The 25,448-nt window shown below is 50.8% G+C and overlaps 2 protein-coding genes across 3 annotated transcripts; both read right to left on the bottom strand.

Moving 5' to 3' along the window:
- Positions 1–705: 705 nt before the first annotated feature.
- On the bottom strand, positions 706–10,693 carry EEF1G (eukaryotic translation elongation factor 1 gamma). The gene is made up of 10 exons (XM_047775515.1): positions 10,597–10,693; positions 9,347–9,505; positions 8,565–8,628; positions 8,265–8,407; positions 7,382–7,525; positions 4,864–4,993; positions 4,309–4,513; positions 1,364–1,536; positions 1,156–1,280; positions 706–941 (listed from the first exon to the last, which is right to left on the bottom strand). The coding sequence occupies exons 1-10, from the start codon at positions 10,606–10,608 to the stop codon at positions 783–785; spliced, it is 1,314 nt and encodes a 437-aa protein (XP_047631471.1). The 5' UTR covers positions 10,609–10,693; the 3' UTR covers positions 706–782.
- Positions 10,694–12,035: 1,342 nt separating this feature from the next.
- On the bottom strand, positions 12,036–25,448 carry TUT1 (terminal uridylyl transferase 1, U6 snRNA-specific). 2 transcript variants are annotated; one of them, XM_047775511.1, is made up of 9 exons: positions 25,219–25,448; positions 21,993–22,183; positions 17,365–17,680; positions 17,073–17,173; positions 15,198–15,667; positions 14,291–14,400; positions 14,020–14,130; positions 13,611–13,703; positions 12,036–13,221 (listed from the first exon to the last, which is right to left on the bottom strand). In XM_047775511.1, exons 1-9 carry the CDS (start codon positions 25,298–25,300, stop codon positions 12,077–12,079), a joined length of 2,619 nt encoding a protein of 872 aa, XP_047631467.1. In that variant the 5' UTR covers positions 25,301–25,448; the 3' UTR covers positions 12,036–12,076. The 2 variants fall into 2 exon arrangements, with proteins under 2 accessions (XP_047631467.1, XP_047631468.1); XM_047775512.1 differs by lacking the exons at positions 13,611–13,703; positions 14,020–14,130 and having other exon boundaries at positions 25,219–25,380.

The following is a 25,448-nucleotide window of genomic DNA, read 5'->3' as shown; positions in this document are numbered from 1 at the left end:
AATGCTCTTCAGAAAAGACAATCAGAGCAGAGGTAAGTTCTCTGAAAAGGCTCAAAGGAAAAAAACCAGCAGGGTTGTTAAGCGCCATTTATGACTGCTCTCCATTCCAGGAAGCGGGCGGCAGGGCGTGTTGAGGACAGGCTCCGTGACACCCACTGCGTTCAAAATCCTGCCCCCACCACCTAAGAGGTGCGATCACAGGGAAGCTTCTTAAATCTCTGAACCTCACTTTCTGGTTAGAAATCCGGGACATCCCAGAAATGACCCACAGCCAGGTCAGGGCCAACAGGCCAGTATCTGTTCTAAGAAGTCTGTGCCTGGTCTTGCTGCCTGTCGGAAGGACTGACAGGTTGCTGACACACCTCATCTGCACACGGTGCTCTCAGCCCATCAGCAGGCATCTTCTCCCTTCACAGGGAGATCTGGAACCTGATCCCTAGGAATTAAGAGAGTTACAAAGCCCCATGTCTCCACCTCCCAACTGCACCCAGTCTTTCACAGCTGGGCTAGAAGATGGTCGTCACAGCAGAAGCAGGGGAATTAAAAAAAAAAAAAATTCAGAATTGAGGAGAACCCTCTTTCTGCTCTTCTGAAGACATCTCTGCACAGGGAGGTCCCACAGGCACAGACAGCGCCTTGCTCCAACATAACTCCTCCCCTTTGAAGGAGCCGTCACCCACAAAGGAAGCGGGACAGAAAAAGGTGCAATGTTCAGTTTCCTTTAATGACCCCCACTCTCCCTGAAGGGCAGAAGCAGGCTGCTAGGCGATGGCAAGAGATGTTCACTTGAAGATCTTGCCCTGATTGAAGGCTTTGCCCACATGCTGGTAGGCCCCCTCCCAGGAAAAGTATTCTCGAACCAGCGTCTGGGTCTCCTCGCTGCCAGGATCCAGTTTCCGCCACGTGTATGACTCGTAGTCCACCTGCCAATCTGGACTCAGCTGGGGAGAAAACGCCAGGTAAGAACCATGTGGTCAGGTTTTCAGGCACTGTCCCGCACCTGTCACTTCCAACTCAGATCCCCGCCATCAGAGCCCAGGACTCTGGTGAGCATGACAGCACTTGCCTGCACACATCCCTTGAACCCCCCCGGAACCCCACCTGTATCCTTGCCCCACCTCAAGGAGACAGACTTCTCCCCTGCACCTTCCTCACCGGAAAGGCAAGCTCCTGGCCTCGGAAGACCCAGACTCCAGAAATGGAGCTGCTGTTGTTGGTTCCAAAGAGAATGACACTGGCAAAGGCATTCTTCCTCAGCTTGTCCAATCGCTGGAACATTCCTGAAGGGCAAGGAAGACCATTCAGCCTTTGAAACCACGTCACCTTAGCCTCCCTTCCTCTTCCCAGAGCCACCCCTCCTCACCAGTGATGAGGTTGCAGCTCATGAAGGTCTGGGTGAGCTCTTCAGGGAAGCGGTACTCCGAGTACCACAAGGACCAGCCATCCTTATCAAAGTGCTCCCAGAAGTACGGCAGCGCCACAGAGAGTGTGTCCTCGTTGGAGTACTTGCGCTTAAATTCGTCCAACACAAAGGTACTGAATGAGGAAGAAAGGCCAGGTCAAGGTGAAGAAGGTCCTACTGAGCCAGGCTAAGAGAAGCTAGGGGTGTTTCCACGCAAATGCACTCCATTAAAGGAAATCACTGGACTGGCAGATGGGCATCACCTTCCAAGCGAGGAGAGCTGGAGGGTATGAACAGGGGCCCAGGGCAATCCCTTGGTCCCTACCTGCACCCTAAGTAATAAGCTAGGCAAGTGCAGGGTAGGAGGGCCCAAGGGAGAGCCGTCCCAAGAAAGGCACGGTGAGCTGCTGCCCCCTGGTGGAGACACGCGGGGAGGACTCCTTTTTTGGTGCCCGCCAGCCTCTCTGGGGCGCTCCCCTGTGAGTCACACACACATACAGTTCCTGACTCACCCTAGTCTCTGCCCCCCCCCAACACACAGGCCTCTTCCGGTTACACACACTACACGTGATGACAGCAATGTAAGCAGCGAACAGTTTCAAAGGGCCTCCTCCCCCCAAACGCTACACCCATGTCCTTTAGTTATTCTTCCCAGAATCAAATTTAGATGGTGAATAACCCTCAGGTTCAGGTTCTTTTTGAGGCAATCCAGAGCACACTGAGCCAAGAACACCAGCATTCATATAGGAGAGGTGCTTACCTGCACTCTGTAGGGTTCTTTCTTTCTTTCTTTCCAATTATAAAAACACATGCTGACTGAAGAAAACCCCTCACAATGCCAGCAAACAAGATAACTAATTAATATTTTCATGTATTTCCCGCTGATTTTCCAAAGATGGTGCACGTAGTTCTATGTCTTACAGAGTTTGCTCATTTACTACTGCCTGGCCATCTGAGAATGTTCTACAAATGTTTTAATGGCTAAATAATCAATCTTCTACTGCATGAATGCGCCATAAACCTATTAACTCCCCCCCACTGAATGTTTAATTGGTTCAAGTATTCATGAGGATAAATAATGTCAGCAAACCCTGGAATCAGAGACTGTTACCTTCCATCACAGTGTAACAAAGGTTCCTTCCAAAATGCACATCAGAGACCCCTCTGAGGAGCTTTCACACCTCAACCACCCAAGAAGTGGGGCTGGGGAGATCTTCTCCACCCCCTCCTTAACTAATTAATATTTTCATGTATTTCCCGCTGATTTTCCAAAGATGGTGCACGTAGTTCTATGTCTTACAGAGTAAGAGTGCCCTCCTTAACTGTTTGAACTTTATTCATGACCATGTGTCCATTGCCCCCCACCCCAAACTGACCACGGGCTCTAACAGCTCCGGAAACAAGTTTGGCTGGAAGGCCTTAAAAAGAACTAAAATAACCTGGGACAAATGAGTCTCATCTTTTCGAAGGCATCACCTCTGAGTCATTAAGAATCCTGGGGAAGTCATCTTGGCAGCCCAGGAGAGCACCACGGTGATGCAACAAGAGTGTTAATAACCATGCCCAGGAGCTCTCCTGTGGCACAGCAGGTTAAGGATTTGGCATTGTCGCTGCTGTGGTGCGGGTTCGACCCCTGGCCCGGAAACTTCCACATGCCGTGGGAACAGCTAAAAACACACGCACACACACACACACTCCCCAAAATGATACGAAAAATGCACAGCTTATTAAAGATTTTAAAGTTTACTGCCTGGAGTGTACACACCTGATATATGTGAAAATCCCTAGGTAATAATTTCAGTGTCCAAGTCACAACAGCATAAATAATGTGGGCTGCTTATCACAGCTTCCTTACACATAGCAAAAGTCCTGCTCGCTCCTGACCTGCCCCTGTGCTAGATTCACGGTAAACCACTTTGATTCAGGAAGAAATACATCTGTTCACAGCAGCTGTGTTAGGAGCCTTCTTGTACAAAGTGCCCGGGAGGAAGAGCTCGCAGCTACACCCCATGTTGCCCCCAAATGGGGAAGCAGTGACTCCTGCTGCCACCGCCCAGCACCATGGTGTCTGCTGTTTACAACTGGGCGCACTCACACCCACTGCCAGCGGCCACTTCATCCCCCACTCGAACTGCTATAAAACAGGAGGCTCACACATGGCTGCACCCAACAGACCATCCAGTGATGGGACAGATGGCTTTGGGAAAGGCAGAGTGGGCGAAAAGGAGAGAGAAAGCGAGCATGGAAGAGAGTTCTTCTAAGTGAGTTGGAGCGGTGACTAAACAGAGATTTTGATGGCAGAGAACTGGGTATCCCACTTTCTTTCACAACTAAAAACCTCCCCTTTAAAGAGGATACCTACAGCCACCCATCTACTTCCTTCTCCTCGAGGGGCATAACTCCCCCAGCCTGGGAAATAAACCAGTCAGGGACTGCCTTTCTCTTAATGAGCAATTTTTATACAGGCGGATGCATGGGAACAGCATGACAATCAAAGGGTGCTGAGGTGATGTCTGCGACCTCAGCAAAGCCAGCCCAGCAGGGCAGATGCCGGGCTCTCTGCACGGCCTTCCTCCCCACACCCTCACCGTGTTAGTTCCGAACCGCCTCAACTCTCAACAAGCACACAGGACTTAGCACTGAATTCTGGGTCTGTCTGCTTTCTTTGCTGGAAAGGGAGTGCTAAGAGTCCCAAATACTAGGCGCATTCGGAACTCGGTGTCTACCTTCAAAGTTCACCCAATTCTTGATGATAAAGTCAAGAAGTTGCTTTATCTGCAGCGAAACTACATCTTTCAATTTTGTATGGACAACCTGCAACCCTAGGCCCTGGGAGTACAAGGGGGACACACAGGGGAGCACAGGCCTTCCTGGGCCCCATGCCCCCTACCCTCCAACATCCATACCTCTTGGGTAGGTGAGCAAAGGGATCCTTGGCCTTGGGCTCAGCAGCCAGCGCCTGCTCACACTCGTCCAGCTCCTCCTCAGGAGCAGGAGCAGCTGCCTTCTTCTCCTCTTTCCGCTCAGCCTGGGGCTTCTGCTTCTCTTCTCGAGAACCTTTCTCTTTCCGTGGGGTGTCCTTTTTAGGCTGACTCTCTGCAAACTTTTTAGCTGGTGCAAAGGAAGGGAGAAAAATCACAGTCTGGCCTCTTTCAGATCCTCCCAGACCAGGCACAAGGAGAGTGATGGAGATAAAGTGCCGGGTGGGACGGCTACGGGGCCTGGACTCCACTGCACATCCTCGAGCAAGAACGCAACCCTCAGCAACGAATACCTACACGTCGCAATTCCACACACTGACACAAAGGAGAGTATGTGCGTGTATAAAACATTAGCTGCTACTTGGGACGCCCTACATTCTGTGGGTCCACAGAACCCAAAAGCTAGACAGGAAGGCAAGGGGTTAAGAGTGAGCAAAGCAGCCCCTGACCCTAGGCGCATGCTCCTCTACCTCGACTTACCATCAAACTGGGCCATCTTCTCACAGAGCTTCACCTCCCCCAAGACAGCCCGGAACTGGGGCTGGTTAATGCAGGTGAGGAACCAGCGGTTGGTATTGGGGAAGGCCTGGCGGAAAGAAGGCTCCAGGACCTGCCGGGATGCGGGAGTGGACACAGTCAGCGGAGGGAAAGATCTTGAAGCGTTTCGAGCCAGAGACAGAGAGACCCTTGTTTCTTTCTACGCCAAAGCTCCGGCTTCGCTTCAGCCCCCAGACCCCACCTATCCCTGGAGGGCCATGTCCTTTTACCCTCCTGAGCTCTTTGCTGCAGTCCAAGCCAATGTAACAGGTGCCTGGTCCCATGCTCCATTCACCATGAATCTACTTGGGAGGAATATTTCTCTCAGGCCTTACTCTTTTTACCACGCCACTTCATACCTACCATCTCGAGCGTCAATAAAATCTTAAAATTTGGGACCAAGAAAGAGCTATCGACTACTCATTTTGCCAAATACTGAAAACTATCTATACCAACTACATGATGGGTGAGAGATATATTATGTGCATCATCAAACTTCTGAAAGTAAATAATGTTCAACAGCAAAAGAAATTTCAGTACAACAGATAGACCTTACACTCAGCTTCATGAAAAAGTCCTTTTTTCAGTTTGCCAAGCTCAGGGCTGGTTCTACAGCACTTGTGCTCAAATTCTACTCTACAACTCCCTAGCTATATGATCTTGGCAAGTTATATTTTCTCCAACCCACGCAACAAACAAAAAATTCCACTTCGGTCCCTGTAAGGTGTTGGCACAGACTCTGATACACAGCAGGTGTTTTTTCTTTGCTATTATCACCTAACTGTTCTGGACCAGCAGCAATTCAAGAGCTGCTGTTTAGGAACCAGCAACATGCCACTCCCTCCACCAAGCAGGCCAGGATTGAACCCGCGCTATAGCAGTGACCCGAGCTGCTGCAGTGAAACACCGCATCCTTAACCCACTGCACCACAAGAGAACTCCACAGACCTACTCAACCTCGACAGTGATTACTACCACCCTGGCTTTATAGCTTGCACAGGGGAAAATCAAGACCAAAGGAATTCTCTCTCACTCACTCACAAAAACGCACACCCACCCACCCATAACCAGTAAGCCATGAACTGATCCAGGTCTGCCTCCAAAGATCCTGACACTCAAACGACCACTCCTACCTCTGTCTTCACAACTAAGCACAACTGGGCTTCTCAAGAAACATGGGGACAAATGAAACATGTTAGCTGCCAAACAGAAACTCAACAATACAAAAGTTCTCAGGAGAGAAAGCAATTGTGGCTTAAGAAGTAGGATAGGGGGTCTGAGGAAGGAAAAGAGAACCAGACACGACTTCTTTTTTCTTTTTGCCTTTTCTAGGGCCGCTTCCCACGGCATATGGAGGTTCCCAGGCTAGGGGTCTAATCGGAGCCGTAGCCGCCGATCTACGCCACAGCCACAGCAACACGGGATCCGAGCCGCGTCTGCAACCTACACCACAGCTCATGGCAATGCCGGATCCTTAACCCACTGAGCAAGACCAGGGATTGAACCTGCAACCTCATGGTTCCTGGTCGGATTGTTAACCACTGCACCACGACGGGAATTCCCAGACACGACTTTCCTGACATAGAGAAGCCATTTTTGGCCTACACCATTTTGCAATCTGAACCTGGCTGTAATGCTTGCCCCCAAATATATCTTAGTTATTAAGGACCTTAAGGCAACAAAAGAATACAGAAAACAAGTGTTTATCAAGAGAAGCAACAGCAGCAAAGAGACAGTGTATCAGTCTTCCAGGCAAACACTGGCCTGAAGCGCTGGATCACCAGATCAACCAGAGCATAAGGGGTGACCATATGACCTTTCCCGACCCTCAAGACTTCCATCAACTAACGCCTGGACTCCGCCAACCACCTGAGCCCCCATCACGAGTATGTGTGTACCCTCAGCTTAAAACTCCAATTTTGCTGTTGGGAAAGATCCACGGTGTTTTCCTTACTTGCTGCAGGTAATGAATCTTCTGATCTTTGGCTTGGTTGTGTCTTTTGGCTCGACACCCTTAAGAGGTGAGCCCAGGGAGTTCCCTCTGTGGCGCAGCAGAAACAAATCCGACTGATACCCATGAGGATGAGGGTTCGATCCCTGGCCTTGCTCGGTGGGTTGGGAATCCAGCATTGCCTTGAGCTGTGGTGTAGGACACAGACGTGGCTCAGGTCCTGAGTTGCTATGGCTGTGGCATTGGCAGAGCTGTAGCTCCAATGTGACCCCTAGCCTAGGAATTTCCATACACCTTGGGTGTGGCCCTAAAAAGAAAAGGAAAAAAAAAAAAAAAAAAAAAAGAGGTGAGCCCAGTTTTCCAGGATCAGTAGTACTCAATCCTGGAATTGCTAAGGATGGTTACCTCAGACTCCCTCACACCAGCAGAATACAGGGTAACTTGGCAGGCTTCTCACTTTTTCTAACCCCCACCTGCCCTCTGCCAACACAGATTCTTCAGAAACTTCACCTGTTTGTAGAGCCACAACAGGGTGCAGACAACTGTGATGTCAGCCAGCGTCACACGTTCGCCCACCAGAAAAGTCCTCGTCTTCAAGTGAGCATCCAGCAGCCCCAGAACTCGCCTCACCTCATCCTTTGCATTCTCTGTGGCCTGTTGGTGTAAAATGACTCAACTTAGCAGTGGGAACCAAGCCCTGTCCCTGCCCTCCTCCCCCAATGAGAGAACTAAGCAGCTACTGCAGCGAGTCCTGGCTCATTTCACATGTATCAGAAATGAAGCTGTCAATGGAGTTCCCATCGTGGCTCAGTGGTTAACGAATCAGACTAGGAACCATGAGGTTGCGGGTTCAATCCCTGGCCTTGCTCAGTGGGTTGGGGATCCAGCGTCACCATGAGCTGTGGTGTAGGTCGTAGACGGGGCTCTGGCTCTGGCGTAGGCTGGCGGCTACAGCTCCTGTTCGACCCCTAGCCTAGGAACCTCCATATGCCACAGGTGTGGCCCTAAAAAGACAAAAGAAAAAAAAAAAGAAGCTGTTAATGTTAAATTTCTTCACAGTGCAGTCTGGCTTCATGTCCCAAGGTATGGATCACTGTTGCGTATCTTTGAATTTTACAAGGAACTTTAGAGGTCATCTGGTCTAACCACTCCCTACCATTTGCTATAAACTTTCTACAGCAGAAACCCCTCGTCTGACCAGATGTCCCACTTCCACTGGGTCCACCTGACAAAGAATCCAGATACCACCAACAGCCCGGTGTTCCAAGCTCACACCCCAAGGACTGGGTATTTATTACCCACATATTCTGGGCACTGCCGTTCTTCAACTTTGAAGCTTTCTCATTCCCTGATACAGCCCTCGGTTTCTCCCCAAGTGCCCAGGCTAGCTCACCTGCTTGTTGTAGTGCATGATGCCCAAGGTGGGGAACACCCACGTACTGGCGGGGGGCACGATGTCGCTATCGGCAAAGCTCACCCACTGCACCACCTGGGCTGCTGCCTCAGGAGTACTTCCCCGCAGCTCCTCGTTGCTCACTGCAGAGGTGGAACGCAGAGGTCAGAACTTTGGGATTATGCCAAAACCAATCCAAGTCCCTGAAAATTCCTCTCCTTGTCCATTCCAGCTCCCCTCACCCTCTCCTACACCCTGTCACCTCCAGACCCTCCCATTCCCACAGCCACTGCAAATTACCGTAGTAGGCAATGGCATTGCTCTCGAACACACAGAATCCATCGTCACCCTCAAATGCTGGAACCTGGGGACAAAGCAGTCAAAAGCAAAATAAACGGCCGTCTCTCAAGCCCAGGAACTGAACGGTGTTGAAGAAAAGCTTTTATAGAAGGCTGACAACCTTTGCTCCTGATGCTAACTGAAAACTCAGGAACCAATACCACTTGCCATCTCTGACAATCTGAACTCACGTAAGAAACCCAAAAAACTCAACAAAAGACAAAAAAAAAAAAAGAAACCCAAAAAACTTAGGTTTATTGTATATTTGTGTAAAATCCCTCAATCAAATTAACAAGTCGTTTTATCAATCAAATAAACCAAAGAAATCAAGCCTTTTATCTCTTATTATTCAAAGCATTACGGTTCTCCCCCACTGCAATCCATCTCAACACTTAGCATGGTTATTCATGGTGACTTTCCCATCTCTGAAAGCCTCCTGGCGCAACGATTCTGCTTACAGTAGATATCTCATCTATTTGCACTGAAACCAGTCAAAACTCACCCTCTCCCACAAGACAAAGCAGCCTATGAATTTTAAAGGCAGCTCTGAACGATTTCTAACTACATACAAAGCACAATTATCTCAAAATAAAAATCTTTTAAAGAATCTTGAAATGTAGAAATAAACACACAAAAACCACGGAAAGCTCCCTTTTAACGATGGAGGCCATCTCCAGAGTGACACAACCTCGGTTCTTCTTGGGTTCTGAGGACTAAAGTCCCCTCTCCACTTCCCTACTCACCTTACCGGCAGGAAATTTACGGAGAAATTCGGGGGTGTGGTTGGTTTGGCCAAAATGGAAGTGGGGTGGTGCGGAGAGCACGCGGACCTGAGCCCCGCTGTACTGAGCGGCAATGAGGGCTTTGAAGGCCCTCCAGTTTTCAGGATATGTGTACAGGGTCTGCAGGGAGAAGATGGGGAATAAAAACGTTAATGACCAGAAGGGTCCCAGTCCTAAATGCTATCAGGAAATGACTCCCCTGAGCAACCCCAGTCTGCTCCAACTCAACTCTTTTTACCCCCTCTGGTGCACCAGATTCTTCAGTATCTGCTGTCATGTGTAATCAGAGTCCTCCGAAATACCAAACAGAACTACACACCAACTGCTAAATAAAGCTTGTTGACAGAGTTGACCTTCCCTAAGGACGACTCTAGAAGCATTCTCTTCCCCTCAAATACATCTCCAAGAAATCCACAGCTTCTAGCTCCCTCCGACTCCATCTGCTGACATACACACACCCCTCCCTTCCCAGAGCCCTGGTTCATTCATTCACGGTTACCCAGCGCCTGCCTACTCCACTGCGGAGCCGCTCGCCTTTCAAAAGCATCACTCTTGTTTCCAAGACACACACACCGACCAAGACATTTCCAAGTCCCCCCTCGGAATAGCCGCCGGAGAGACCGAATGGCATCTTCTCTTGCTAAGTCAACTTGGTTTCCCTATAAAACGATGAGCCATCCCTCCGGTCCTGTCCCGCCGTTGAGTTTCCCTAGTGGTGCCTTGTCTCCTTCTATTAATCTGGCCAGAAGGGTCCAGGTGGTCTGACTCCACCGTCCGGAGGCTCTTCCCGCTCCAAACCTCCCTGCCGGACGACCCAGAACCTTGGTCAGCCGCACCTGCCCACAAAGACCCTCTTCTTCACTCTGTCCCTGGTGTTGCCCCACAAAACGGTCGCAAAAGTTCTGTCAACCTGCCCGATCCCACGTCTCGAGGCGGCAATGAACCCGAACCCCTTTCTCAGTCCCCAGACGGCCAGGATCCGGCATCCCTTTTCTCCTCTACCCCAGACCCTTCCACCTCTTTGGCCTCCGAGAGCCCCAGCCTCAGTTCCCCTCCGGGGCCTGGAAGCCCCTCTCTCTAATAGTACGGCCTCTAGACCCAGGATCAGTTCCCCACTCGGCTCCAAAACCTCTATGACACTGGCTGGCCCTACTGAGGCAGCGGATGGCATCGGATACGGTGACCTGGATCGCCAGAGCCGGCAAACTTACCCCGGCCGCCATGGTGATTCCGCAGAGAAAGGGGGTGGGGCTCTCCGCGCTGCCGCAAAGTAAGCCGTCAGGGAGAGAAGGGAGGGGGGAAGGGGAGAGCCGTGGAGAAACAGCAGCCGTAAAGCGAGGACGGCATAGAGGGCATACGCACGACAGTTCGGTGTCCCGCGGCCGCTGAATGGAAAAAGAAGGGGGTGGGGCCTGCCGGCTAGCGCGGAAAAAGCTCGCGCCTGCGCAGTGGGGCATGGCCAATTCGCGTCCCGAGGTGGCAGCAGAAGGCGCGGAGGGAGGCGGGGACTGTGAGAACGAGCTGGAAAGCCGCCCCTTAGTAGCAACGTGGCACAGCTGCCAGCCCAGCGTCGCGTTCCTTGAAGCTCGAGGTAATTTGATGGCGCCAGATCCCTAACATCGTGATTGTGTGACATTCACAGGAGCGGAAACAACTGCGTGGAGGTCTCGGGGTGCCACGTTCTTTCTAAAGAAGTTATACATCTAACCGGAAGCCAAGTCTGAAACCCTCTGTAAAAGTGAGGGGTTTGGGGGGTATTTTTTCCCCATTAAACTACTTTGAAGCTCAGGGATGCTATTACTGCAAGGAGGGCACTAGTCCTCGGACTGTGACAGGGGAGGGGCTGAGGGAGAACACAGCCACATCCCCTCTACCTCCTGTCACCCCGGAGGGGCTGACAATTCATTTGGTATGTGGCCCTCTACCCATGCTCAGATCTGAAAATCCTTCACCCAATTTAAGAACAGGATGTGCATTCCCTGGTGGCCTAGCATTGGTTAAGGATCCAGCATTGTCACTCCTGTGGCATGTGTTGGATTCTATCCCTGGCTCAGGACCTTCCACATGCCCAGGGCTCAGCCAAAAAAAAAAAAAAAATGAACTGGAGTTCCCATCGTGGCTCAGCAGACACCAGTCTGACTAGTATCCATGAGGACGCCCGTTTGATCCCTGTCCTTGCTCAGTGGGTTGATCTGGCATTGCTGTGGCTGTGGTGTAGGCCGGCAGCTGCAGCTCCGATGAGACCCCTAGCCTGGGACTCTCCATATGCCACAGGTGCGGCCCTAAGCAGACAAAAAAAAAAAAAAAAGTAGATGAATTCTTCTGAAAAGTGAGAGAATGGATGGAGAACTCTGAACCAGTTATTTCAAACCCTGGCACCATTCATAAATCTGGGCAGCAAGGTAACACTTTCTTCTGGGCACTGCTCAAGCCACCCACCCAATACTCCATCTTTCAAGAACTCTACTGAGTGGGCTCAAGGTGCCAGACACATACTCATCCTGGGCACACCCTCTAAGTTGTGATAAGTGGTATGAAGGAAACAGGTTGAGAGACCTACGAGTCTAGGGTGGCAGGAGAAGGAACCTCTGAGAGGTAAAGTTTGGGTGGAAGGAGTATTGGCGGGAGGAAATTACAGAAGACCGTAGCATTTATTAAACTAGCAGCTTTATTGCCCTTCAGGCCCCCTCTTCACTTGAGGAGATGTCTAAGTGCTTGAGGGAGGAAAACCTGTAAGAAATGATGGAGATCAGGGAACAGGCCGTGAGGATCCTGGAGCGGGGTCACAGTGAGAGTCTGGTGGGCCTCTGAGGCAGAGGCCACGAAGGTCAGGAGCGGCTCAGCCTCTGGCCTCTGTTCAATACCGCTCGGTCCTCTCAGCTCCCGGGTTACCCGAGCCTCAGTGGCCAGCCATTCTGCTCCTGTGCCAGCACCAGCTCCACCTCCTCCCTTGGTTTGCTGCTGCAAGCGTCTTCGGGCACGCCGCCTCCCCTGCCACACTCGGTGCCACAAGGCACAGCGCCAGCTCGCTGAGGAGGGCGCCACCTCCTTCCCTGCCTCGCCCTGAGACCCTTCTCCAGCTGCCTCCGGTCCTTTGGGCCCCTGCTCTGCCGGCACCACCGTCTGCGCCTCTTCCCCAGTGGCCAGATGCTTTCCGGTCGTCCGGGGAAGCTCCGCCGGCTGCCCTGGGCTCCACATGGCCCAGTCCTGCACCGACTCTCCAACCTCTACGACCATTTCTTCTACCCCGTCTTCACTGTGATCCCCCGCACAGCCCTGCTGCTCCTCCTGCCCCGCTGCACAGCATTTTCTCTGCCCATCTACTTTCAGTCTTTTGCTTGTCCCTCCCTGGGGAGACTCCCCCGTTTCACCTCCCTCTGACCGCAGCCTCTTGGTTCCCTGTTCTATATGGCACCCCAATGCCTCCCTTAACACCTGGACCAGGGCGGCAGTGAGCTGGGTGAAGGGAGCGGGGGGTAAAGGGATGGGTGTTGCAGACAACAGGGAGCTAGGCGAGCTGGGCTGCACAAGGGGGAGCAGCCCCCAGTCCCGACCCCGGGAGGAACGGCGCTGGTACTGGAGGCTCCGGCAATAATTGGCTGCTGCTCGGCAGCAGTTCTGTAGCCGCCCAGCCACCCGGCTGGTCACATTGGCTGCCACATTGTGACTCAAGTCAAAGGGGTCCTGGAGATTCATGGGACCGAGGCGCAGACCCTCCCAGAGATTAGAGGGCAGGCCCCCTGCCACAGGCAGTGCCTGACCCTCCCGCAGGGACAGCAGTGAGCCACGAAGATCCCAGCAAGAGACGCAGGAGAAGAACTGGGCCAGCAGGGAACCTGGAGGAGGAGGAGGAAGACCAGGGAAAAGGGGTCACTTAGAGGCCAGAACTGAGACCAGCCGGGCACCAGAACCACCCCTGGAGCTGGACTTACTTTTTCCCTCCCAAGTGGTTCCTCGGATTCCTATAAACAGGAGGTCAAACCTCCCTCCCCGTGCTAGCAGTGTAACCTTGGACAACCACTTAATTACTCCAAGGCATGGCTTCATCATCTGTAAAGTGGCGCCACCTCCTTCCCTGCCTCGCCCTGAGACCCTTCTCCAGCTCCTCCGGTCCTTTGGGAGGAGTGAGCTATCCCACAAGGTTGCTGGGAGAACCAGGCCCAGCACACAGTAACCGTGCCACTAACATCATTTCGTAGTCCTCTCCCAGGCGCCCCAAACTCACTCAGGGGCTCCTTATTGGTGCTGGGCTCCAGTATCGAGGCGTCCCTGGGGAAACTACAGTCCCAGCCATCAACCTCCACCTGTTCACCCTCACCTATGAACGTAAAAAAGGTGAGGGTCAGCCTGCAAGCCGCAAGATTGAGGGGGAGGAGGGTGGAGACGGGGGGTGAAAGCAGAGAGCTCAATCCCAGGGAGGCTTCGTGTGTCTCAGTGAGATGAAGAAGAGAGGAGCTCCCCTGTGGTGCAGTGGATTAGGATCTGGCATTGTCACTGCTGGGGCTCAGGTTTGATCCCTGGCCCATGAACTTCCACATGCCACAGGCATGGCACCCCCCCTCCCCAAAAAAAGAGAGAGAGCAAGAGATGAAGCTAAAGAGACAGAGCGGGTGGAGGAGGCGGGGCTGCTGTACCTGCTTTCTGGGTGAGCTGGGAAACAGTGGGCAACACTGGAGGGTCCCTGGTCTGAAGGAAATAGATCACGAGCAAGGTCAGGGCATAGTTACTGAGAAGTGGGCCACTCCCTGGGTGAACAATAATTCCAGTTAGATTAGAGGTGTTTCTGATCCCCTTCTTGGCAGTTTTATCCATCCCTATTCCCACACCTCTGGCTCCCCTCTCTCCCTGAATCCCTGCCTTTGCCTTGCCCCCAACACAGCCCCAAGCCTCCTGATTCATGCTCACCTGACAGCCCTCGGCCCTGAGCCCAGCACCGCACAGTATACACGAGGGGCCGCACTCGCCCATCCAGCTCCGAGCAGAGACTCAGGAAGCGGGAGTTGTGCAGAGCCAGCCTGGGACAGAGGGGAGACGGGGGGTTAGAGCTCAGAAGCCTGTCACCCCCAGCTCCCATTCCAGACTTGGGTAGCGGGGCAGCTGTAAGAAGGCCAAAAGAGGGTTCCCAGTCCAGAGAGAGTGTGTACAAAAGAACATCAAAAGTGTCTGGGAGGAGTTCCCGTCGTGGTGCAGTGGTTAACGAATCCGACTAGGAACCATGAGGTTGCGGGTTCAATCCCTGGCCTCGCTCAGTGGGTTAAGGATCCGGCGTTGCCGTGAGCTGTGGTGTGGGTCGCAGACGCGGCTCGGATCCCGCGTTGCTGTGGCTCTGGCGTAGGCTGGCGGCTGCAGCTCCAATTCGACCCCTAGCCTGGGAACCTCCATATGCCGCAGGAGCGGCCCAAGAAAATGGCAAAAAGACAAAAAAAAAAGTGTCTGGGAAATACTACATCCTACAAACGTCTTAGACATTCACAGAGCGTGTTATTTCAAGACTGATCAGAGCCTTTACTATGCAAAGGAACAATGACGGGATGGGAGGGAGAAAGGGAGGAAGGAGAGCAGGGGAGAGGGCGGGAAGGAAGAAATCTGTTTGTGTTTAACTCAGCATTTCCCAAACTTACTCAACCATGGGACTCTTAAAGTATCCCAGGAAACACACTTTCCAAACCTTGATATAAAAGCCAGACATGAGATGAGCATCAGAGAGACGGGACCAAACAAGGACAAGCTCAAGGCTCAGCAGGTGCAGGGCGCCCTCCGCACCCACCCAAGTGCCCAGCTGGCCTCCCCCCTGCCCCCTAAACAAAGGTACCGGTTACTGAGGGAGACGTCACCGTGGAGACCTGAAGGCCGATGGCAGAACTTGACCACGGGGCGCCGGGCAGAGGGCACAGTTTGGACTCGGTACACTCCAGGGACACAGCCCCGAAGAATGGATCCCACCAGCTCCAGCATGGCTCCCCCTTCCACTTTCTCCCCCTTCAGAGCCTGTGCCAGCTCCACGGCCTTCCCCAGGTCCCCCTCTCCCCGGTCCTCCTGCAGCGGTGAGGCTGGAGGCAGGGACTGGGGAGAGGCGAGGGTCTCAGAGGCCAAGGCAGAGTCCGGAGTCCGGGGTGCCAGGGAGGAGGAAGGGATGTCAAAGTCCAGGGCTTCTGAGTCTTGGGGGGAAGCTGGAGGCTGTGAGTCTAGAGGAGAGGCTGGGGTGCAGGCCAGGGCTTGAGGGTCCACTGGGGATGCAAGAGCCGAGTCCAAGGATGGAGATTCTGGAGCCTTTGGCGCTGGCTGTGGATAGAAATGAGCTGAGTGACTGCCTCTCCCTAACCAGGGAACATTCCATCCCTAAGCTGTATCTATTACTGCTTATTATGTGCCAAGCGCTACCCTAAAGGCTTTCAAAATATTAACTCATTTAATCCTCCCAACCCTTTTTTAAAATTAAGCTTTTTTTTTTTGCTTTTTAGGGCCATACTTGCAGCATATGGAAGTGCCCAGGCAGGGGTCCAATTGGAGCTGCAGCCACAGCAACAGCAACACTGAATCCAAGCAACATCTGCGACCTACAGACCTACGCCACGGTTTTCGGAAACTCCAGATCCTTAACCCACTGAACAAGGCCAGGGATCGAACCCACATCCTCATATTACCAGTTGGGCTCATTTCATCTGAGCCACAAAGGGAACTCCTAAACTAACCTTTTAATGCTATAAACAGTCTACATCCTACGAAAATGTTACTGTCAGCGTTCCCGCTGTGGCGCAATGGGTTCGATGGCATCTTAGGAGCACTGGGATACGGATTTGATCCCTGGCCCAGCACAGTGGGTTAAGGATCCGCCGTTGCCGCAGCTGTGGCTTAGGTTGAAATTGCAGCTCGGATCTGATCCCTGGCCTGAGAACTCCAAATGCCACAGGGCAGCCAAAAATAAAAAAATTTTAAAGTGAAAAAACTTAAAATGAAAAAATGCTACAGTCATGAAAAACAGAAAAAGGTGGAAGAACTGTTCTAGATTAAATAAGACAAAAAAGACAACAGTCCATTATCAGAGTAGCTAGACAAAACTGAAGTATGGACTGCAGTTTAAAAAGTCTTATAGGAGTCCCCACCACGGCGCAGCGGAAACGAATCTGACTAGGAACCGTGAGGCTGAAGGTTCGATCCCTGGCCTCGCTCAGTGGGTTAAGGATCCGGCATTGCCGTGAGCTGTGGTGTGGCTGACATTGCTGTGGCTGTGGTGTAGGCCGGCAGCTACAGCTCCAAGTCAACCCCTAGCCTGGGAACCTCTGTATGCCATGGGTGCGGCCGTAAAAAGACAAAATAATAATAATAATAACCCTTTCCCACACCTAAGGCAGAATCTGTACATGTTAGAAAATACAAATAAGCAAAAACATAACCCCTTATTGTATGTCCTTTTATATACACCCCCCCTCCTCCCCACAAGATATCACGCATGCCATTTTGAAATCTGGCTTTTTCCTGTAACAAATGCCATCTATGCCATGCTAATCCATTTTACCCTATCCCAGACCCACACCCACTCACATTTCCCCAGTCATGATAACCCTCTCAGGCAGGCCCTATATCCTCCTTTTCCAGATGAAGATCGGAGACAGGGGAGGTAAAGTGCTTGCCCAGAGTCCACGACCATCCCCACTGACTCTTCACACCTGCCTCCACAGGCACGTACCTGGGGCTCTTCCAAGTCCCCCAGATCCAGGAAGAGGTCAAGATCACAGCCATGGACGTCAAAGCTGTTTATAGAAGAGCCAAAAGGATGGACCACACAGCCTGGGTGCCGAGCAGAGAATAAAGGTCAAGAGCCACTGCAGGGAGTAGGCGGTGGCAGAAGATAATGGGGCACGAAGATAGGAAAGCCAGCACGTGAGCACCGCTGGCCGCTGGCCGAGGGAGGAGTGGGGATGCAGGCATCGGGGAGGAAGGACCGGGAGGGCTCCGACACGCTGAGGGAGGCCGCTCACCAGGGAAGAACTCTGTGAAGACCTCCTGCATCAGGGCCACCACAAGGCTCCGAAGCTGCCGCTCAGCCTCGGACAGCTCCCTCAGCCCCACGAGCTTCACCATTTGTGCCCCCACGTCTGGGGCCTCGGCTAGTGCTTTGGCCAGCTGGTGGCTGTCCTGGGCAGCTCCTTTAGGGGACCTGGAGGCTGGGCTCTGGAACTCTTTCTGCTCCCGTGGCCGGACCCGCAGGCGCTGTCCTCTCAGGCTGTGCTGGGGCTGTGACAGGACAGCTTCCCGGGCATCTATATCCCCCATCTCCACGATGGCAAACACTCCCTGTCAAACCACAACAGAGACAGAGATGATGGCTTTGGAACCAAGTCGCCAAACACATGATCAGACAGTGGGTGAGAATCTTTAAAATGGGGACCACCCGGAGTTCCTGTCGTGGCGCAGTGGTTAACGAATCCGACTAGGAACCATGAGGTTGCGGGTTCGGTCCCTGCCCTTGCTCAGTGGGTTAACGATCCGGCGTTGCCGTGAGCTGTGGTGTAGGTTGCAGACGTGGCTCGGATCCCGCGTTGCTGTGTCTCTGGTGTGGGCCGGTGGCTACAGCTCCGATTCGACCCCTAGCCTGGGAACCTCCATATGCCGTGGGAGCGGCCCAAAGAAATAGCAAAAAAAGACAAAAAAAAATAAAATAAATAAAATGGGGACCACCCTATAAATTGGGAATAACTGTTTGCTGTTTCCATAACATCAGGGGACAGAGTTAGAAAAACAACTATCTCCCTCCTTCTAATTCCATATATTTTATTCCGACCCACATCTGCCTCTGAAATCCTGGTCTTACCTATTTCATCAAACCCCACTCTTCCAATGACATTTCAGTGCTTATACTATGACTCACCCCCTAACTTTTCCTGCTTTAATTAGACTCTTTTGAGAGGCCACATAATGATCACTGTTAGGCATAAACATAAACACACAAACCCCATCTTTGATGAAGTTACTGTTTAGGAATGTGACAGCAATATTGCTATAATTTGATTGAGTGTAATGATATTAATTGGTTTTCCTTTTTTTGTCTCTTTTCTGTCTTTTCTAGGGACGCACCCGCAGCATATGGAGGTTTCCAGGCTAGGGGTCGAATCGGAGCTGTAGCCACCGGCCCACACCAGAGCCACAGCAACGCGGGATCCGAGCCGCGTCTGCAACCTACATACACCACAGCTCACAGCAATGCCGGATCCTTAACCCACTAAGTGAGGCCAGGGATCAAACCTTCAGCCTCATGGTTCCTAGTCAGATTCGTTTCCGCTGCACCATGGTGGGAACTCCTATAAGACATTAAACTGTGGTCTATACTTCAGTTTTGTCTAGCTACTCTGATAATGGACTGTTGTCTTTTTTGTCTTATTTAATCTAGAACAGTTCTTCCACCTTTTTCTGTTTTTCATGAGAGTAACATTTTTTAATTTTAAGTTTTTTCAGTTTTTTTTTTGGGGGGGGGGTTCTTTTTGCCATTTCTTGGGCCACTCCCACGGCATATGGAGGTTCCCAGGCTAGGGGTCAAATCAGAGCTGTAGCCACCAGCCTACACCAGAGCCACAGCAAAGCGGGATCCGAGCCGAGTCTGCGACCTATGCCACAGCTCACGGCAATGCCGGATCCTTAACCCACTGAGCAAGGCCAGGGATTGAACCCACAACCTCATGGTTCCTAGTCGGATTCGTTAACCACTGCACCACGACAGGAACTCCAGTTTTTTCACTTTTAAATTTTTTTCTTTTTTTGGCTGCCCTGTGGCATTTGGAGTTCTCAGGCCAGGGATCAGATCCAAGCCACAATTTCAACCTAAGCCACATCTGCGGCAATGGTGGATCCTTAACCCACTGAGCAAGGTCTGGGACCGAACCCACAACCCTCATGATTCCTAGTCGGGCTTGTTAACCACTGAGCCACGAAGGGAACTCCACTTTTTTTTTTTAAGGTAAAATGATAGGAGTTCCTGCTGTGCTGCAGTGAGTTAAAGATCTGGCATTGTTACTGCAGCAGCTCAGGTCGCTGCTATGGCACAGGTTCATTCCCTGGCCCAGGAACTGCCACATGCTGTGAGGTGGCCAAGAAAAAAAAAAAAAATCTGTTGTGTTTCTATATGCTAATAATGAGCCAGTAGAAAGAGAAATTAAGAAACTATCCCATTTACGATCACAACAAAAAGAATAAAATACTTAGGGATAAGTTTAACCTAAGAGGTAAAAGACCTACACACTGAAAACTATAAGACACTGTTCAAAGAGACTGAAGAAGACAAAGAGTAGAAAGACATTCTATGCTCATGGATTGGAAGAATTAACATTCTTGGTTTTGGGGGGTTTTTTTGTCTTTTGTCTTTTTTTAGGGCCCACTGAGCAAGGCCAGGGATGGAACCCACGTCCTCATGGATGCTAGTCAGGTTCGCTAACCACTGAGCCACGGAGGGAACTCCCAGGAGAATTAACACTCTTAACAAAACTACAATGAGGGAATTCTCTGGTAGCCTTGCAGTTAAGCCTTGCTGTCACAGCTGTGGCTCAGGTTCAATCCCTGGCCCAGGAACTTCTGCATGCAGCAGGCAAGGCTCCCCCCAAAAAAACCTACACTCACATATTACCTAATGCCTATCAGAACGGCTATTATCAAAAAGGCAAAAAAGAGGTGTTGGTAAGGATGTGGAGAAAAGGGAACCCCCATGCGCTACTAAGAATACAAAATGGCAGAGCCACTATAGAAAACAGTACAGAGAGTCCTCAAAAAATTAAAAATAAAACTCCCATTCAATCCAGCAACTCCACTCCTGGGTATTTATCTAAAGAAAACAAGGAGATCCCTTCGTGGCGCAGTGGTTAACGAATCCAACTAGGAACCATGAGGTTGTGGGTTCGGTCCCGGGCCTTGCTCAGTGGGTTAAGGATCCGGCATTGCCATGAACTGTGGTGTAGGTTGCAGATACGGCTCAGATCTGGGGGTGCTGTGGCTCTGGCATAGGCCAGTGGCTACAGCTCTGATTCGACCCCTAGCCTGGGAACCTCCATACGCCACGAGAGCGGCCCAAGAAATGGCAAAAAGACAAAAAAAAAAAAGAGAGAGAAAAATTTTGGGTGGTGTCCATGCTATAGGATATACAGAAATAGAAATATAATGTTGTACACATAGTACCATATAATGTTATAAACCAATGTTAACCTCAATAAAAACTATTATATTTTTTGGCCCCACCCACAGCAAGTGGAAATTCCCAGGCCAGGGATCAAAACCACACCACAGCAGTGACCTGAGCCATGCCAGTGACAATGCCGGATCTTTAACATGCTATGCCTCCAGGGCACTCCCATTTATTATTATTATTATTATTATTATTATTATTATTATTATTATTACTATTATTGTCTTTTTGCCTTTTCTAGGGCCGCTCCCACGGCATGCGGAGGTTCCCAGGCTAGGGGTTGAATCGGAGCTGTAGCCACCCGCCTACACCAGAGCCACAGCAACACGGGATCCAAGCTGCATCTGCAATGTACACCACAGCTCATAGCAACACCAGATCCTTGACCTGCTGAGCGAGGCCAGGGATTGAACCAGCAACCTCATGGTTCCTAGTCGGATTGTCTCCACTGTGCCACGATGGGAACGCCTATATTTTTACTTCTTTTTAGGGCTGCATCTGTGGGATAAGGAAGTTCCCAAGGTAGGGGTCAAATTGGAGTTACAGCTGCTGGCCTACACTGCAACTGTAGCAAATCGGGATCCAAGGCAAATCCATGACCTACGCCGCAGCTTGTGGCAACATCAGATCCTTAACCCACTGAGCAAGGCCAGAGATGGAACCCACATCTTCATGGACACTAGTCAGGTTCTTTACCCACTGAACCACAAGGGGATTTTATGCTTTGTAAATCATCTCAGCTGAAAATAAAAGGGGGGTAAAAAAAGGGAAAAGGGGGTGCCCCTTGTACCCTCACTTCTACCTATGCCAAACAGCACAAAGAACCTGCTCTGGCCAATCTTCTGACTGAGGAAGCACACAGCTCATCTGACTGCAGTGCAGCACCAAGTTAGCAGCCAAAGCCCCAGCTAGAAATCAGGTGTCTCTCTGCCTGGCCTTGTCTGTGTGTACTTATTTCTCCCAAGAACTGCACAGAAGGCACCAGGGAGGACAGGATTAGCAGATTCAAAAGCCTGTGTTCCAGCCATTTCTCTCCTCTCAATGCCAGTGTCCCCAGATTGAGCCACCACTTACTGTGGGCTCATTATAAACCATGCAATTCATGTAAGCTATTTCCAAGCCTCATAAGACTCCTAAAACAGGAGCACCCGTAGTGGCACAGCGGAAACAATCCAACTAGGAACCAAGAGGTTGCCGGTTCCATTCCTGGTCTCGCTCAGTGGGTTAAGGATCCGGTGTTGCCATGAGCTGTGGTGTAGGTCGCAGATACGGCACAGATCTGGCGTTGCTGTGGCTGTGGTATAGGATCACGGCTTCAGCTCCGATTAGACCCCTAGCCTGGGAACCTCTGTATGCTGCCGATGCGGCCCTAGGAAAAGACAAAAAAAAAATACAAAAAACACCTGACTTATGCTTTACCCTCAGAGCCATTTGCTCTACCTTATCCTTGTCCATGACAACACTGGCCACAGGTCCAAACGCCTGGAAGTATTCAGAGAGCTGGGTAGAATCCACATCCCGGGAAAAGCCACTGACAAACACACTTCGAAGTCCCTGGGCCTTCCGGGCAGCTCGCAGTTCTACCAGGTGCCTGTGCTTCCGGCCTCCCAGGTGGGCATCTAGGCTGGGTCCTGTAAAGACAAGCATGAGACAAAAATATCTGAATGGCTCCTGACTTTGTTCTCTACACATTTAGGTCCTACTGCTTCTTCCAAGCCACAGAAAGTATGGCCTTTGAACAACAATGTCCTGGCTCCTTTCAGCTTCCTCGCTCTCTCTTTAATGGTCACATCTGCAGCATATGGAAGTTCCTGGGCCATGGGTTGAATCAGAGGTGCAGCTGCTGGCCTACACCACAGCCACAGCAACACCAGATCCAAGCCACGGTCCACATGCTGCAGTTTGCGGCAATGCCTGATCCTTAACCCACTGAGTGAGACCAGAGATTGAACCCACATCCTCATGGATACTAGTCAGGTTCTTAACCTGCTGAGCCACAATGGGAACTCTGCAGCTTCCCCTCTTGTCCATTTGTATATGGAGTGCATTCTAAGTGGTTCCCAGGAGAACAGCTGTACACTAAAGTATTTCCTGGGAGGGGGGAGGATAAATTAGGAAGATGGGAATAACATATACACACCACTGTATATAAAACAGATAATTGGAGTTCCCGTCGTGGCGCAGTGGTTAACGAATCCGACTAGGAACCATGAGATTGCGGGTTCGGTCCCTGGCCTTGCTCAGTGGGTGAAGGATCCGGCGTTGCCGTGAGCTGTGGTGTGGGTCGCAGATGCAGCTTGGATCCCACGTTGCTGTGGCTCTGGCAGAGGCCGGCGGCTGCAGCTCTAATTAGACCCCTAGCCTGGGAACCTCCATATACCGCAGGAGAGGCTCAAGAAAAGGCAAAAAGACAAAAAAAAAAAAACCAGATAATTAACAAGGACCTACTATATAGCACAGGGAAACCTAATCAATAATAGGTTTAACCTATATGGGCAAAAAAAAAGGATATATGTATATGTATAACTGACTCTGCTGTACATCTCAAACTAATACAACATTATAAGTCAAGTATACTCCAATAAAATTTCCTAAAACAGGAGTTCCCATCGTGGCACAGTGGTTAACAAATCCGACTAGGAACCATGAGGTTGCGGATTCGGTCCCTGCCCTTGCTCAGTGGGTTAACGATCCGGCGTTGCCGTGAGCTGTGGTGTAGGTTGCAGACTCGGCTCGGATCCCATGTTGCTGCGGCTCCGGCATAGGTTGGCAGCTACAGCTCCGATTAGACCCCTAGCCTGGGAAACTCCATATGCCGCGGGAGCGGCCCAAGAAATGGCAAAAAGACAAAAAAAAAAATTTCCTAAAACAGAAAAAGAAACTTTAGCTATTAAAAAAAGCAAATTTTTCTTTCTTTCTTTCTTTTTTTTTTGCCTTTTAGGGCTGCACCCACAGCATATGGAAGTTCCCAGGCTAGGGGCTGAATCAGAGCTACAGTTGCCGGACTATACTACAGCCACAGCAACACCAGATCCTAGCCACATCTGCGACCTACACCGCAGCTCATGGCAACACTGGATCACTGAGTGAGGCCAGGGATCGAATCCACATCCTCATGGATACTAGCCGGATTCGTTTCTGCTGTGCCACAACAGGAACTCCCTAAAAAAAGCAAATTATTAAAGTATTTTTTAAACCATCTATAAGTGATAGGTAGAGCAACACCTGCACATTGTAAAGAAATTAACAGGTAGGGGAAAAAAAAAGGGAGTTCCTGCTGTGGCTCAGGAGGTTAAGGATCAGACAGTTGTGGCATAGGTCTCAGATGCAATCCAGATGCAATCCAGATTCCATCCCTGGCCTAGGAACTTCCAGATGCTTGCAGGAGCGGCCAAAAAGAAATTGGAAATTAATAGGTAACTTACCCAGATCATATTTAGAAGAACTAAATAAATCAGGACTCTAGACTATTTCTTTTTTTTTTTTTTTTTGCTTTTTAGGGCCGCACCTGCGGCATATGGGTTTCCAGGCTAGGGGTCACATCGGAACTGTAGCTGCTGGCCTATGCCACAGCCACAGCAACACAGGATCCCAGCCGTGTCTTCGACCTACATCACAGGTCATGCCAATGCCAAATCCTTCACCCACTGAGCAAGGGCAGAGATCAAACCTGCGTCCTCATGGATGCTAGTCAGATTCGTTAACCACTGAGCCATAGGAACTTCCCAGACTATTTCTCATTTATCATTTCTGGGTATAGTATAGAGATTACAAGAGCAGGATCAGAAGCCCCACCACCCAAAATTGAATCCCACCTCTGAGATCTTGGGCAAGTTGCTTAACCTTGCTGTGCGTACTCCTCAGATATAAAATGGAGATAAAAGTACCTATCACATAGATATTATTCATATGTAGCATTTGGCCAAGAGTCTGGTACATGGTGAATGGGGGAAAACTTAGCTGCTATTTTTACTTTTATTACATTTGGAATTAGCTGCTTGATGTCAGCGATGTATATCTGAAATTCAGGAAGACTATCCTGGATTTCTGACTTGCCCTCCTGGGCAGTGGTAGCGCCATTCACAAAGAAAAAGATGAATGGAAGCTCACGTTTAGGGGAGATTATGATTCCATCTCACAAGTGGAATCTGAGACTTCATTGAGCCCCTTGCGCTGTCATAAAAGGCACCTTGTCTCCTTTTCCAAACCCACGTTCCATTCATACCAGGCTACTGCACCCATCTCTGCCTTTGGAAAGCTCCCTCACTTAATTACTGCCATGTCTGTGAGCCCGCAGCCTTCCAAACACATCTATAGAGCACTGAAATTGTCTCCATCTCTAGAGAGTGAGCTCCTTCATCTCTATGTCCCCTTTCCCCGCCCTAGAGCACAGCGGAGCACCTGGCACAAAGGGGATGTCCAATAAATGACAGTTAAAGAATGAACAAAATAACGAAATTTCCGTCGTGGAGATTTCGCATACAGGGAAGTTGGGGAGTCAGGTAGTGGGACCCTTCTCCACTCTGTAACCCCTTGACTGCGGAGTGAAAACCGAGGTGAGATCCTACCAATCAACTTGGCAAAAATCATGACCTATAACCCTAACTTTCGCCAGGACCCAGAGACTAAAGTCCACGACCACCCCCCCTTACTAGCCACCGCTTACGGTTGGCTGTAACGACGTGGCAGAGGCGGCAGCGGAAACCCCCACGAGGCAGCGGTTCGACATCAGAATCCACCGCAGCCATCGCCACTCTCTGGAACTAACAAAATGCAGCCACTTCGGTCACGACCGGAACTCACTCCTACAAATTGCAACGCGCTCGGAAGCGACTTCCGCCCGTCCGATAGGAAGTGACGTAGCCCCGGCCAATCCCGTGGCACACTCCTCCGAAA

This window comes from Phacochoerus africanus, chromosome 4, assembly GCF_016906955.1.
Source record: "Phacochoerus africanus isolate WHEZ1 chromosome 4, ROS_Pafr_v1, whole genome shotgun sequence".
Lineage (NCBI taxonomy): Eukaryota > Metazoa > Chordata > Mammalia > Artiodactyla > Suidae > Phacochoerus > Phacochoerus africanus.
The sequence above is the reverse complement of the archived record's forward strand: the minus strand, read 5'-3'. Positions and strand labels throughout refer to the sequence as shown.